Here is a 13,199-nt window from a genome sequence, read left to right on the forward strand (position 1 = left end):
CAACGCCGCTCGCGGCTCGAGCCGCTCCTGGCCCGGCCCCGGCCCTGCCCGGGACGTCAGCCCCGGCCCCGCTGCCAGCCCAGCCCCGGCCCCGCTTCCAGCCCAGCCCCAGCCCCGCTGCCAGCCCAGCCCCGCCCCCGCTTCCAGCCCAGCCCCGGCCCCGCTTCCAGCCCAGCCCCGCCCCCGCTGCCAGCCCAGCCACGGCCCCGCTGCCCGGCACCAGCGCTTCCCAGGCCAGCCCGGTCCCGCCCACGGTCCCGGCCGCCCGCCCGGCACCTCCAGCCACACACGGACGCTTCAGCTGCCACGCCGATACGACCGATAAGCACAGCACCTCCAGCCAGCAGTGCAATTCTTTCGGCTACTGCAGCTCCATCGTACGAGCTTTCGGCAGCTACACCTCCTACCAGCTGTGTCCACACAGCCCCCGTCTGCACCGCAGCCACAGCCGTGGACACACAGCAGGGACATTTCAACAGGTACCGTGTCACCACGGCATGCACCCCCTATCATCACTCTGATAACACCACTCAGAGGATTATCACAACAATCACACGATGCTGAACCATGTTTCCCATGCCATTTCAGCGAAACAAATACGATTTTATCTCCAGAACAGAAAGAGGACTTTCTCAACTATATGTGGACACCTCTCTCGCGCCCTTTTCCCGCTCTCCCCTCTGCTCCCAGCGCTTCTCCTGCAAAGGGCACAGCTTTTCCTGGGCTCTTTTCCTGCCGGGCTGCAGCGAGCGCTCCCCTCAAGGAGCAGGGGCAGCTTTGCTCGCGGCGGCAGCGATTAAACAGAGCAGGCCCGGAACGATTCCTGCTTAGCTGGGCTTTGAGCACATTCCTGAGCCAGCACGGCAGCAGCGAGTGAGGCAGCGGCACATGAAGGAGGCTGCAGCTCCGGCCAGGCTGGGGAGGGGTTCCTCTGTAAAATAAGAATATGGAGAGACAAACCAGAAAGGGCAGGAAAAAAAGAAAAAGCCAAGACAAACTAAACTTTTTTTTAAAAATAATCCGGATCCAGAGGGACTTCTGGCTGGAGAACTTCCTGGGGAGCAATCCTGCCCCTCTGGGAGGCAATGCCAGGGCAACTCCAGCTGAAACCTGCACACAAACACCACAAAGATTTCAGATATTTGCAGGAAGCATCCACTTAGCAACTGCTGCTTAATAATTTATTCACTTTCCCATTAAATGGTACATTCAGTCCACAAGACTTCAACACCTTTCTGGTAGTTTTATTTACAGTCTGCAGTGTGTTCTGTAAAACACAGGAGTGCTCACAGACACACACACACAAACATTTAAATAAGTACAGTTTATTCCAAAGGAAGTCTACGCACTACTTTTCCCATAAAAATTATAAAAAATACTTTAGTTACTGTATTTTACCTAAACCAAGATACTTGAGAATTCTTCCACAAGTGATGCCCCCTCCCCACAAAGGGCACTCCGACAAGAAGAAATTCAGGAGACTGCATCACCAAATAAAATCCTAATGGCAACTGCTTCAATGCACCAGAAGAACAAAGAACTCCCACTCTGCATCCAGCAATCCCTGCTCTGCAGCCTGTCTGCATCTGCTTTTGTAGGGCTTGTGGGGCTTTTGCACTCACTTCCTTCTCCAGGGCAGTTCCCACAAACAATGACGACTGAATTTCTGCGGACTGTCACTCGGCAATCCTGCATTTCACACATCCAAAGGGAAACACTTTCCTTTGAGCCCTTTATTTCAAGGAGTCTCTTTTTTACTGAGCATCCAGTGAGAACAGTGCCCAGTTGTGGCCGTTATTATTTCTCTGCTTTTGCTGCGTGGCAATATTGTGCTGGAGCTCTGCAGAACACGCACTGCAGCCCTTGTCTCACTGGGGCACACCGAATTGACAAAAAAAAGGCACAAAGATGAAACTCCTAAAGCAGCAGCAGCCCCAAGTCACTGAGCTGCTGCTTCCCAACACCAACACTCTGTGTCTCAGCAAACACTTCCAACACATGAGCCAAGGCCACAGGGGAGTGAAAAGCCCAGAGCCTGCGGGCAGGACAAGCACTCCATTGATCAGTAACAAACCAACACAGCTCAGCTGGATGGTGCACTTAAGACTGGACCTGGAAGCATCAGGAAAAGCCATTGGAACACAAGCTCAGCAGCACAGAATCCATTTGTCACCAGCTGATGAGATGGGAGGCTCTGTGTGGGACACGTTGTGCATTCAGCTTCAACAATGCCACAGCTCCACAGCAGCGCTGAAGAACTTCTGCTTTTAACTGTTGGAGAGGATTTTCTCAATGGAAGTGAAGCTGTCATTAACAGAGGAACAGCACATGATGCACAGCATAACCTGCAATAAAAAGCTTTTGCTTTCCGGCATGTAAACATCCAGGTTACTGGACTTTAGCTCATATCAACGAATCTGATGATAGATTTTTAAAAAATTTTTCTTGGAACTAAAAAAGTAAAATCTTCCATAAAAGGATAAAGCACAAAAATACTCTCTCAGTAAGTCTCAGGAAGCCATTTAATACCTTCCATGTCCTAGGAACAACTAGGCAAAACACTTGGAAAGTGTGAGCAGTAGAAATGTTGACCATTGAATGTTTGGCAGCCGTGTGCTCCAGCCCCTGGGAGGGGCTTGTCCCCCACTCCACACCAGTCCTGCAGCTCCCCAGCTATTTCTTCTTCTTCTTTGGGGGCTCATCCTTCCTCAGAGCAGCTGTTGCTGCTGCTGCTGCTGCTGGAGGAGCTCGGATCCGAGTCGAAGTCGGAGGAGGAGGAAGAGCTGCTGGAGGAGGGGGAGGGGGAGGAGGAGGAGGAGGAGGAGGAGGAGCTGTCCTCACTGTCACTGTCCTCGGAGGAGGTAGAGGAGTCCTGGCTGTCAGAGGAGGAGTCGCTGGCTGAGCTGTCACTGCTGCTGCTGCTGCTGGAAGTGGTCACACTTTTGGACCTGGGAGAGAACAAAGAGCTGAGCACAGCCCTGCCAGAGCCCACGGCACCGTGTTCTCTGCTCTGCTGGAATTATCCAAAGATCAATTCGTTGCCTTGAAAATTTCCAGGCCTCACCACCTAAGATGAATTCCTGTGCCCTCCCTCCCTTTCCCACTCCTGGATGAGTGGATTTTGGCCATTTGAGCAACGGCAGAGTGGCCCCAGGGCATGACATAGCCCAGCAGGACTGCAGAGAGGGGCAGAGAGGGAAAGCTGGCCAGGATCTCGTTCCCAGCCCTGAGCAGGGGCTTTACTGGCCTGACTGTCCTGTACTACCCGAGCTCTGGGGACAATGAACCAGGCTGAGTCCCTGCCTCACCACTGCAGCAGGAATTCTGTCAGTTGTGACCAAACTTGTCCAGCGAACACATCCTACAAGCTCCTTCCTGGGCAGTTATTAATAAGGAAAACCAAGAGACTGTAAACAACCTTAAAGCAGGATACCAAGCTCCAGCCTTTTCTTTGAGAAGCAAATATGGCTAATTTGTGCCTGCTCAGGATCAGAGGGAGCAGCTGATCTCCTGGCAAGAGCCCAGGGTGGAGCACGGAGCAGAGCTGGGACACTGTGCTGGGGTCCTGCCACGTTCCTCACCATGGGGCTGCCGAGTCCCTGGGAAGTGCCCGTTCATTGGGTCACCCTGCTGCCAGCAGTTGGTTCCCACTTCCCACTCCACATTAATGTTTCATCTCCGGCATTTCAAATGCTTTGCATTTCGGTAGGAGCAGGGAGCCTGTCTCCCATGGCAACAGTGCCAGGAGTCCAGGACAGGAGAAGGAGCTGAATGGGAGCACAAACTGGAGAGGTTTCTCACCACAGCTCAGCTGATTGCTGTTACTGAAACCCAGTTCTTGCAGTAAATTAATCCCAAGTGTTTGCTCCTCCATTCTGCCACAGCTCACCTCAAATACCACTGGATTTGGAGCCTTTCAGTGACCAGGGCAGCTCCAGGTGCCACAGGCAAGACCTTGGTGGAGACTTTCCCTTGTCAGCAGTTTGCCAGGGGACCCTCAGAACACCTATCCTGTTGTTTTCATCCATGGAACTAGTGGGATTCTCAACCCTGCAAGAGGCAGAAGCACCAATAATCCTGGCCCTTCCTCACTAGGACTTTCAAACTAAGCCAAGGTTTTCTGTGTCTGTTCAAATTAGCTTTAAAGGCACTGATTTAACAGAGAGGGTATTCCCCCCCTCCTGAAATTCACTGGGAATTAGAAATGGACACAAAATAAAAATGAATGATTCCTACTCCTCCATCCCTTACTCTTCTCATCAGTCCACAACACTCGCCCCATGTGACAGAAAAGAGAAGGCACACTCAGGTTAGGGTTAAACTGTGTTTACGTTCTCTTTTCAGGCCAAACTAAGGAAGCACATCCAAAACCCCAGTGCTTCGGAGTTGGTGCATTTCCTCTTCGGGCCGCTAGAACTGGTAAATCTTATTCCCAGGTCTCACTGGGAACTCCTTTTATTTCTAGTTCACACTTACAAGCAGATAGATTGTGCAACAGGGTTGGAAAACTGCTCATACCTGGCCACAGCTTTCTCAGGAACTTCCAGAAGCGATGCCGGTTGTTCCTGGCCTCTGATCCGGTTTGAAGCTGGAAGTAAATACAGGAACCCCAGCAAATATGAATCCTTCCACCGGGTCAATAAGGCATTACTGTGAACAAAAGGGGCAGCCAGCTGGAGTCCCCACTGGGAATCTGTCTGGTCTCACCTTCAGGCAAATACGGCTCAGTATTTGCACTGAAAATGCTTGGAAGCAGAAATCCCAACTTGGAAAAGGAGCCACAAAGGAATAGCAAGACACTTTCCATTTTCTGAAGTGTCAGCTTCTGACACTTCACTTGTCTGTAACAACAGCTCATTTGTAGATCAGCTCTTCCTTTGACTCCAATCCAAAAAAATCTCATGTTCCCTTGAACTGTCCAGTCTCCTTCAAAGACTTAGGTTGATGTTTCTTGCAGTGACTGAGCTGATCCAAGGATCAGCTTTGTCTTCTATTCCTGCTCGTCTGTGTGTCCCTGGTTGGACATTTTGACCGTTTCCTGCAAGTTCTCTCCTCTTTGTGTGGTTTGTGTGTGACCCAGATCATCAACAGCTGCGGTGGCCCCGAGCTGGCCCAGTCTGTCCTCAGCCCGCTGCTTTCTAAAGACGCCACCGATTTCCTGAGAGGACACCTGACAGCCAAAGAGATAAACCTCTGGGATTCCCTGGGGGAGACATGGACCAGATCCAGGTAAGGACAGAGCTGCCATCTCCCCAGGCTCCCCACGCAGACGGGATGCTTGGATTCCCTGATGCTCCTGCTTCTTCTTTCAGGGGATGCCCTGAAAGACACATTCTTCGTGAATGTCACCTCATATTCCCACTTTCTGTCCTAGAGCCGAGTGGCCCCGAGACACGAACATCCCCGCCTACATCCCCAAATTCCACAACGGCTGGGAAACACCCACAGAAATCTTCCGTGGAGCTCCCTGGGAAATAGACATTGGACACTTGCAAGAGGAGGTTAGTCCTGTGTCCCTGTCTCTTCACTCTCCCTCCCCCTTTTCCGGAGAAATGGAGCTGCAGGGGTAGTGGTGGCGTGCAACAAGTAGTTGGCTCAAAACTCAGTTGGATCTGGTTGCCCCAGTTAAATACAGAAAGCAAATGAGGCTGGAAAAGGGCAGCAATAATGAGCCTCTCCCAATCCAAGGCAACAGCACCCTACAGCGTAACTGAGCTCCAGGGACACAGGCTTCCCTGGAGAACACCTTGACCAAAATCTGCCAGACCATGACTCATCTACCACTATCCCTCTCCTTTTCTCCGACCAGCTTTCCCCTTTCCTGGTAACACTGACTCCATGTCTGCCTTTCCAGCTCTCCTCACTCAAGCGTGGCCAGACGGCTGAGCAGACACAGGTCGGGGATGCCTTCAAACAGAACATCACTCCACATGGAAATAGGTAATGGATCCGCACGCCCGGAGCTTTGGCTCCCACCTCGGAACCTCATGAACGCACACGGACACGTACAGTGACACTGGGACGTTTGGGCATCCTGGAGACAACTCCCTGCCACTGTAAATAACCACCAAGGGAAGACAAAGATCAGCTGAGGGGTTATTCCCATAAGCACTGTCTGCTGTTTAACCCCCAGCAGCTCTGCAAGGAAAGGAATCGCAGGTGTTTTCCACCGCAGGAGGCAAAAATATTGACTGACTTCATCAGTCCATCCATAGGTCTGGTTTCCCAACATCAGCCCAGCAAAGTGACCTTAAGGATCAGGTGCCAAAGATGCTGCACTGCGCTTTGGCTCTCCATGTGTGTAGAGACGCTGGAATCATGGAATCACAGAAGGGATTGAGTGGGAAGGGACCTTAAAGGTTATCCCGTTCCAACCCCCTGCCATGGCCAGAGACACCTTTCGCTATCCCAGGTTGCTTCAAGCTCTGTCCAGCCTGGCCTTGGACACTGCCAGGGATCCAGGGGCAGCCACAGCTTCTCTGGGCAACCTGTGCCAGGGCCTCAGCACCTTCACAGGGAAGGATTTCTTCCCAATATCCCATCTAAACCTACCCTCTGGCAGCGGGAAGCCATTCCTCCTTGTCCTTTCACTCCAGGCTCTTCAAGTCCCTCTCCAGCTCTCTTGGGGCACCTTTAGGCACTGGAAAGGGCTCTAAGGGCTCTCCAGAGCCTTCTCTTCTCCAGGCTGAACATTCCCAGCCCTCCCAGCCCGTCTGTGTAATGCTCTAGCTCTTGGAGCACTTCCTGGCCCTTCCTGGCCTCCTCTGGACTCCCTTGAGGATCTCTCCATCCATCCCAAAGTCACCCCAGCTTGCACAGACAGAAGCTGCCTACAGGAGGAATCTGCCCTAAGGGAAGGGCACACACAAACCTCACCTGTTGGAAACACAGGGCCAGGGAAGAGCAGCCCGACCTCCCAGCGCTGCTGGAAAACATTTTAGCTGAGGAAGGAGCTTTGTTTCACTGGAGACAGCAGCTCCCCCTTGGCTTTAAACAAAACCAAAGGCAAACCCACTGATTAGGGGCTGAATAGAACAGTGTATTTCAGTCCTGCCCACCTCTCCCCCAGGGAACCGACAGGGCGCTGGGTTCAGACAACTCTTCTTAATGAGACAGAATTCTAGAAAATGGGGGAAAACCCGTCCTCTTTCTTCAGAAGTCTTGGGAAGGTCACTTCCAAAGCCAGAACAAACAAGGCCACCCCTTTGCCTTCGGTTTTCCCCAAGGGAAAGATGGCTCTTCCACCTTCTAACAGCCCTGACGCTCATTTCCCATCACCGGTTACTCCGCGGTACAAAACCTTCACCAAAGTACTTTTAGTTCAGAGTTTAGAAGCCCCATCTGCTTCCTTGTTTACATGAGCTCACACCTTGGAAACTGTCACATCTCGGAGCGCAACCAAACTCTTCCCAAACTCCACGCGAATCCTCTGCCGTGATTTGACACATCACTTTACAGGGATTTGACTCAAAGTTTTCAGCTGACCATCCACTTTGCTGATGCCAGTTCGAGTCTGGGAAAAAACCCTCAAGCCAGACTGGTTTTCCATGGTTTTCTGTTCTAATCTAAAGGATTTATAAGCTTTACTACAAGAGTTCAAATCCACAGGAAAGTACCTTAAATCAAATTATATCAGCAAAATAACTTTTTCTCATTCACCCCATCAACTGATTCTGGTAGGAACATCAGGTGGTAGAGATGCAATGTGGAGCAGGGAAAGAATTAGGATCATTTCTCTTCTCCAATTCTGATTTTCTTGGCCTTGTTGTTGGATGGGCCTCCACTAAAACTCCAGTTTTTCTCTTCTGCAGGAATTTCGAGGCCCAGGGGGTGGCTGTGCCCAAGAGATTTGCCAAGATCCGCTACGATTTCACCGCGCGAAACGCCAATGAGCTCTCGGTGCTGAAGGATGAAATCCTGGAGGTACGTGACCGCTCCTGGAAAAGGTGTGTCCCCCAGGGGCAGGAGAGAGCTCGGGATAGCAACAAGCACCAACTCCATTTTCCCTGGTGGTATCTCAGCAGTGACACAAAGCTTTGCTCAAATCCAAAGCTGGAGCAGGCTGCCTGTGCTGTGTTGTGTCATTTCCTCAGCTCAAACACATCGGTCCCATTTTAACCACAGTGAGGAGGGAGGACAACAACTCGCTCTAGAGCCCTGCTCATCCCCCGCTGGGTCGGCTCCTTATTACCCCTTCCTCCTCCACGAGGATTTGTTTTCTCTGAAAAGCACCTTTCTCATAACCTTTCTCTTACTGCAGCACTGTTGGCAGCTGGACAAGGTGGGACGTGACTTGGGCTGACACTGATCTGTGACCTGAGGAAAAGGTTTCTCTGCAAAATGTAGCTTTTTATTTATTTAATTATTTATTTTAATGCAAAGAGACATCAGAAACTCAGTCATTGGGAAAAAAAGGTCTGGAGAAACAGGGACATTATGTAGGAACTATGAGCTCTTCAGCACGCAGAGGTGCTCTCCTGTTCATCCTTACGATAAATTCTGATGCTTTCCAGGAAAAGTTTCAGTCCTGGATTGCATCTGAGAGCAACAGATCTAATTAGAGCTCCTGGCCTCAGTGATTTCCTTCCAGTAACTTCACCTTTTGGATGGTCCAACCCTGCTATATCCTGGTTATTTATGCCTGAAATCCCATTTTCCCACTAGCAGATTTATTTTTGTCCCTCTCTCAGGTGTTGGAAGATAATAAGCAGTGGTGGAAGTTGCTCAACCGGAGTGGGCAGGCCGTACAATATCCTGGATGTGGTGAAACTGGAAGAGCTCGAACAGGTCTGTCGTCAGGTAATACCTGACTGGTATCAGCTGCAGGGCACAATCTGCCTCTGGGAATAATGCTGTCATTAGACCTCCCTGGATTTCTTAGGATACTATGCACAAATCAGGACAGACCCTCAGAAGTAGACAAAGCCAGGAGATTCCTGAGTCTCCTATGATAAAATTCACATTTTGCCACGATCGTCTTCCCAAATAAGGCCTATCCTTCCTATTTGTGCACCAGCCTCCTGCTTTCCATATTTTTCCACGTCAAGATTTTTCTTGGGGGTTAAATTAAAGATGGACACTTCCCTCAGCCAGTTCAGTTCAGCACCAGGAACACGTTACTGGAGTGGAGGCAGATGGAAACACCATCTAAGTGAGAATTAACTGAATACTGCAACTTGCACTGCAGAAATGTGGAGCTGGAGTGTTCTAAACACCCAAGGGAAGCATGGAATTGCTTCCCCATTTTGGTATTGCAGCGTTTGGGCAAAGACTAAGGGGGCCCAGCAGGCTTCTGGATAAATCCCTGCTAGTTTAATCAAAACGTCAAAAAACTTTCCAGTCCGCTCCAGGCCCTTGGCAGTGGTCTCGCTTCACATCCCAGCTACGGAGCAGTGAGGCTCTGCCTTCCAATGAGATCGAACATGTTTGGCACATCTAGGAATTCCCTTGCGCAAACTTCAGACTTTGCTTTGGGTTCTTCATTCCCAGAAATTAACTTCTTCCATGCAGCTCCACCTGAGGTCTCCCCAGCCCCACATCAGCACAAGGAGAACACGGCAGTTTGTCCCTCCGTGGGTGTGAGGCAGAAAGCTTAAGAAAATTAAAAACTACCAAAAAAAAGTCTTACTTTTTTTTTTCCCTTTCTAACCAGAGGTACAAAGGAGACCTGAGCCCCAGGGGCTATGGCCCATCCAGCCCAACCCACAAGCTGCCTGCCAGCTACGCCGGGGATAAGCGGGGCAGTGAGATGTTGTCGCGCTACTCCGCACAGGACGCCAAAGAACGTACGTGTGTGTCCCACTCTGGGCTCCCCTGGGTTTGGGCGCTCGGGGGACCAGACCTACCCAAGGGGCTCCCCTGCACCTTTTACTGATCACAGCAATGGAGCAGCACTGTGTCTGGAGGCCATTCCAGGCAGGACAAGAGCCAAGAGAGCAGCCCTGGGGCTTGTGACACCTCCGGGGCTCTCGAGCGGGCTGGGCCGAGCAGGGCAATAAGTGATCACCCCATGTCTCCTTCCTCCAGTTCTAACTTCCTCCTCCTCCTCCCAAGGAGAGAGTTTCCTTTCTCTTCCAAAATGTTTAAGTGTGTCTAAGGAACAGCTCAGGTCAATCCCTTTCTCTCACTTCCTTTTGCTCATCTCCCGGCACACACACAGTGCCCGCCTGGCCGCTTCCTTCATGTGGTTCCACAGAATTCCCGGCCAAACAGGAGATCCGCATCACTCCCTCACCCTGCACACGCTGTGGGGCTCACAGAGCAGGAGAGAGATCAGGGGCCCTGCTCACCTCACCCCTTATCCCACCCTGTCCACTCCTGGAAGCAGGAGCCCTTCTGGGATGACAGGAAGCCCCACAATACAAGGACACAAATCTGTTCATATCACTGAGTTATTCCCCACAGTCTTCAGGAGTTTCATGGGGAAAGCGATACTGGATGAAGAGTCACTGGAGTTTTCACAGAATCACAGGATGCCCTGGGCTGGAAGGGACCTTCAAGCTCATCCCATCATGAGTGTGTTGCTCATTCCCAGTTTGCGCTTCCTGCCGCTTCCGTTCTGTTGCGGAGCAAAACCTGGAGCTCTGCGATCAGCAAATTAGTGACTAGAAGTAGCAGAGAGGACTGAAAAGGTCTCAATTCCAAACCGCCAATTGTAGATTCTCACAGAACTGTGCTTCCACATCAGGCAACAGCCAAGGGGTGATGGGAGCAAAATAAATGGCAACACAGGGGCACAGGAAAATGGGAATCACTTTTCTGGGCTGAATTTCAATAAGAATGTTGAGCCACATCCCCATTTGCCTTACAGTTTCCCCACAAACATTTAATGGCATTTTTGACTGAAGACTTGATTTCATTCCCTACTTGTTTCTACAGAACTTATTCACCAAATGGATGAGCTGAACGACGAGCTGCTAGAGAAGATCACAAACAAAAAAATCAGCCTCCCCACAGGAATTTCAAAGTGGAAAAGCCTCAGCAAGTTTTTGTGCCCCTCACCTTTGAATCCAGCACTGAAGAAGTCAAAGCCTGGCTGGAGGCCAAGTCATTCAGCAAAGAGTAAGATTTGCCCTATTGCCACGTGCAATGCTCGTCCTTCCCTGGAGAAGGAGCGGGGGAGGCCACCGGCACCATCTCACCTGGGACAAGCCACTTGGATTTACTTACAGAGCCTGTGTTGCAAATTAGATTTCAACCCTGTTCAATCCAGGCTCTATAACCAGAATGTTCAGAGCCCAAAGTCACTCCCTTTCTCTGGTATAAATATTTTCTTGAGGATAAATAGTTAACGAACTACATCCACGGCCTGAAATGCTACTGGAATTGCAGCTGCCACCTTGGAACAGCCCCAGGGCCCCGTGATATGGTCCCACTGCAGCTCCTGGCCTCCCATCTCCAACTCCTCACCTCTGGCACGAGGCCACGTGCAGCACAATCGTCATCTCCCTACTCTGTGTCTCCCCAGGACCGTGGAACACCTGGGCATCCTCACCGGAGCTCAGCTCTTCTCCCTCAACAGAGAGGAGCTGAAGAAGGTGTGCGGTGATGAGGGAAACAGAGTCTACAGCAAGATCACAGTGGAGAAAAAACAGCTGGAGGTAAGCATTTTTCTGGATAATTCCTGCTGGAATGGGGGCTGTACCAGCAGCGTCAGAGAGCTCATTAAACAGGCATTTTAAAAAATACAATTGTGGGGAAAAAAAATGCAACCAAACCTACACCAGCAATAAAACACACGTAAAAATTCCAAAGTGTCTTTTGAGCAAATCTTTAAGATCCCCGTTTCCACTAATTAATCTGCTTTTTATTGATATCACTTATCTCTTTGAAACTAGCTCTACTTCTACAGCATTAATTAAATACTGTCACTTAACTGCAGCTTGAAGTTCAAATCCAAACTGCCTGTTTTGTTTCCATTCCAGAAAAGCAGAAGGCAGTCGGAGCTCCAAGAAATCATGAAGCGCCGCCAGGAAAGGATTGATTCTGCAAATTAAAGTCTCTCTGCTTTATTTCAGCTCTTAGCCCTAAGTAGTGCAGAAGAAAAGGGAACGAAAGCAATGATTCCTGGCCCAGGCCGGATGCAGCAGAGCTCCCCTTGGGGTCCAGCTGCCATCAGAGTGACAATTCCTTGAACACTGTTGGGAAGGGTTGACAATAAGACCATGTCCCACTGGGAAAGGTGTTTTAATTTTGCATGAAGTATTTTTTTTATAACTATATATTTTATACTGAAATTTTCCGTGCATGCGATCAGAGCAGGATTCACACGGGGCTGGATGTACAAGGGCTGGCTTCAAGCAAAAAAAGACCCCCAAAGCTTTTCTCCGAGGGCTGTCCCCCGCTCCCCACTCTCCCCTGGCAGAGCAGGCGTGGCACACAGCACAAGAGAGGCCAGCCTCAAGGCTTGGAGCTTGGACCAGAGGAATAAGGCTTTAGAACCCTGCAATGGTTTGGGTTTAAGGAAAGGACATTAAAGCTCATCCCATTCCACCCCCCTGCCATGGGCAGGAATGCCTGTCACAAGCCCAAGTTGTTCCAAATCCTGTCCAACCTGGCCTTGGACACTTCCAGGGATGGCGAGTCACGACCTCTCTGGGCAACCTAACCCTTTCTATTTCCATTCCCATTTCCTCCTCAGCGCAGGTGTCCCCTGCAGCCCACGAGCACAGGGCCGGTGACAACTGCCTGTCCTTGTCCTGTCCCCCTGTGCCCCCTCGTTGGACAAGGCTAGAATGGCAACACACATTCCCGAAGTCTGTCTGCTTCCTTAAATCCATGGACCAGCTAGTGCTATCTCTGAACAGCTGAAATGAGCTTTCAGTGCCTAGAAATGAGCAGGAGTGACAAACAAAGGGATTTGAATCTGGAAATAGGTGAGTTCCACCCGCCCACTGCTGCTGATGCAGAGGCTGGGGCTCGGGGCAGATGGGCAGCCCTTCCCTGGGGCACAGATCCTGCACTGGAATGTTGTGGTGGTGTTGCCAAACCGGGCCTCAAACCAGGAGAAGATAAGCCCTGACCATTTGCTCCCAACCCAGGCACACCCACAGCCCTTCCCAGGGTGTTGGTCACTTGTCCCCATCTTCACATTTTCACTGCAAAAAGTCAGCTGAAATGATTCCCAAACAGCTGAAACCCCAAAGCACACTAGGAAAGGCAGGTTTAACACACATTAAATGGCCACAAGAAAAAAACCC

At 50.7% G+C, this 13,199-nt stretch overlaps 1 protein-coding gene across 1 annotated transcript; it reads left to right on the forward strand.

The window, feature by feature from the left end:
• Nucleotides 1-4,338: 4,338 nt before the first annotated feature.
• On the forward strand, nucleotides 4,339-12,190 carry LOC125333971 (epidermal growth factor receptor kinase substrate 8-like protein 2; the record flags this gene model as incomplete). Its single annotated transcript, XM_048320304.1, is given in 12 exon segments — nucleotides 4,339-4,419; nucleotides 5,081-5,229; nucleotides 5,375-5,501; nucleotides 5,855-5,940; nucleotides 7,812-7,923; nucleotides 8,691-8,740; nucleotides 8,742-8,799; nucleotides 9,644-9,785; nucleotides 10,879-10,938; nucleotides 10,941-11,061; nucleotides 11,468-11,600; nucleotides 11,925-12,190. Coding segments are annotated over 12 exon segments (1,191 nt in total), but the record flags the coding sequence as incomplete, so codon positions are not given.
• Between the last annotated feature and the right edge of the window lie 1,009 nt (nucleotides 12,191-13,199).

Source organism: Corvus hawaiiensis, chromosome 15, assembly GCF_020740725.1.
Source record: "Corvus hawaiiensis isolate bCorHaw1 chromosome 15, bCorHaw1.pri.cur, whole genome shotgun sequence".
NCBI classification, from domain to species: domain Eukaryota; kingdom Metazoa; phylum Chordata; class Aves; order Passeriformes; family Corvidae; genus Corvus; species Corvus hawaiiensis.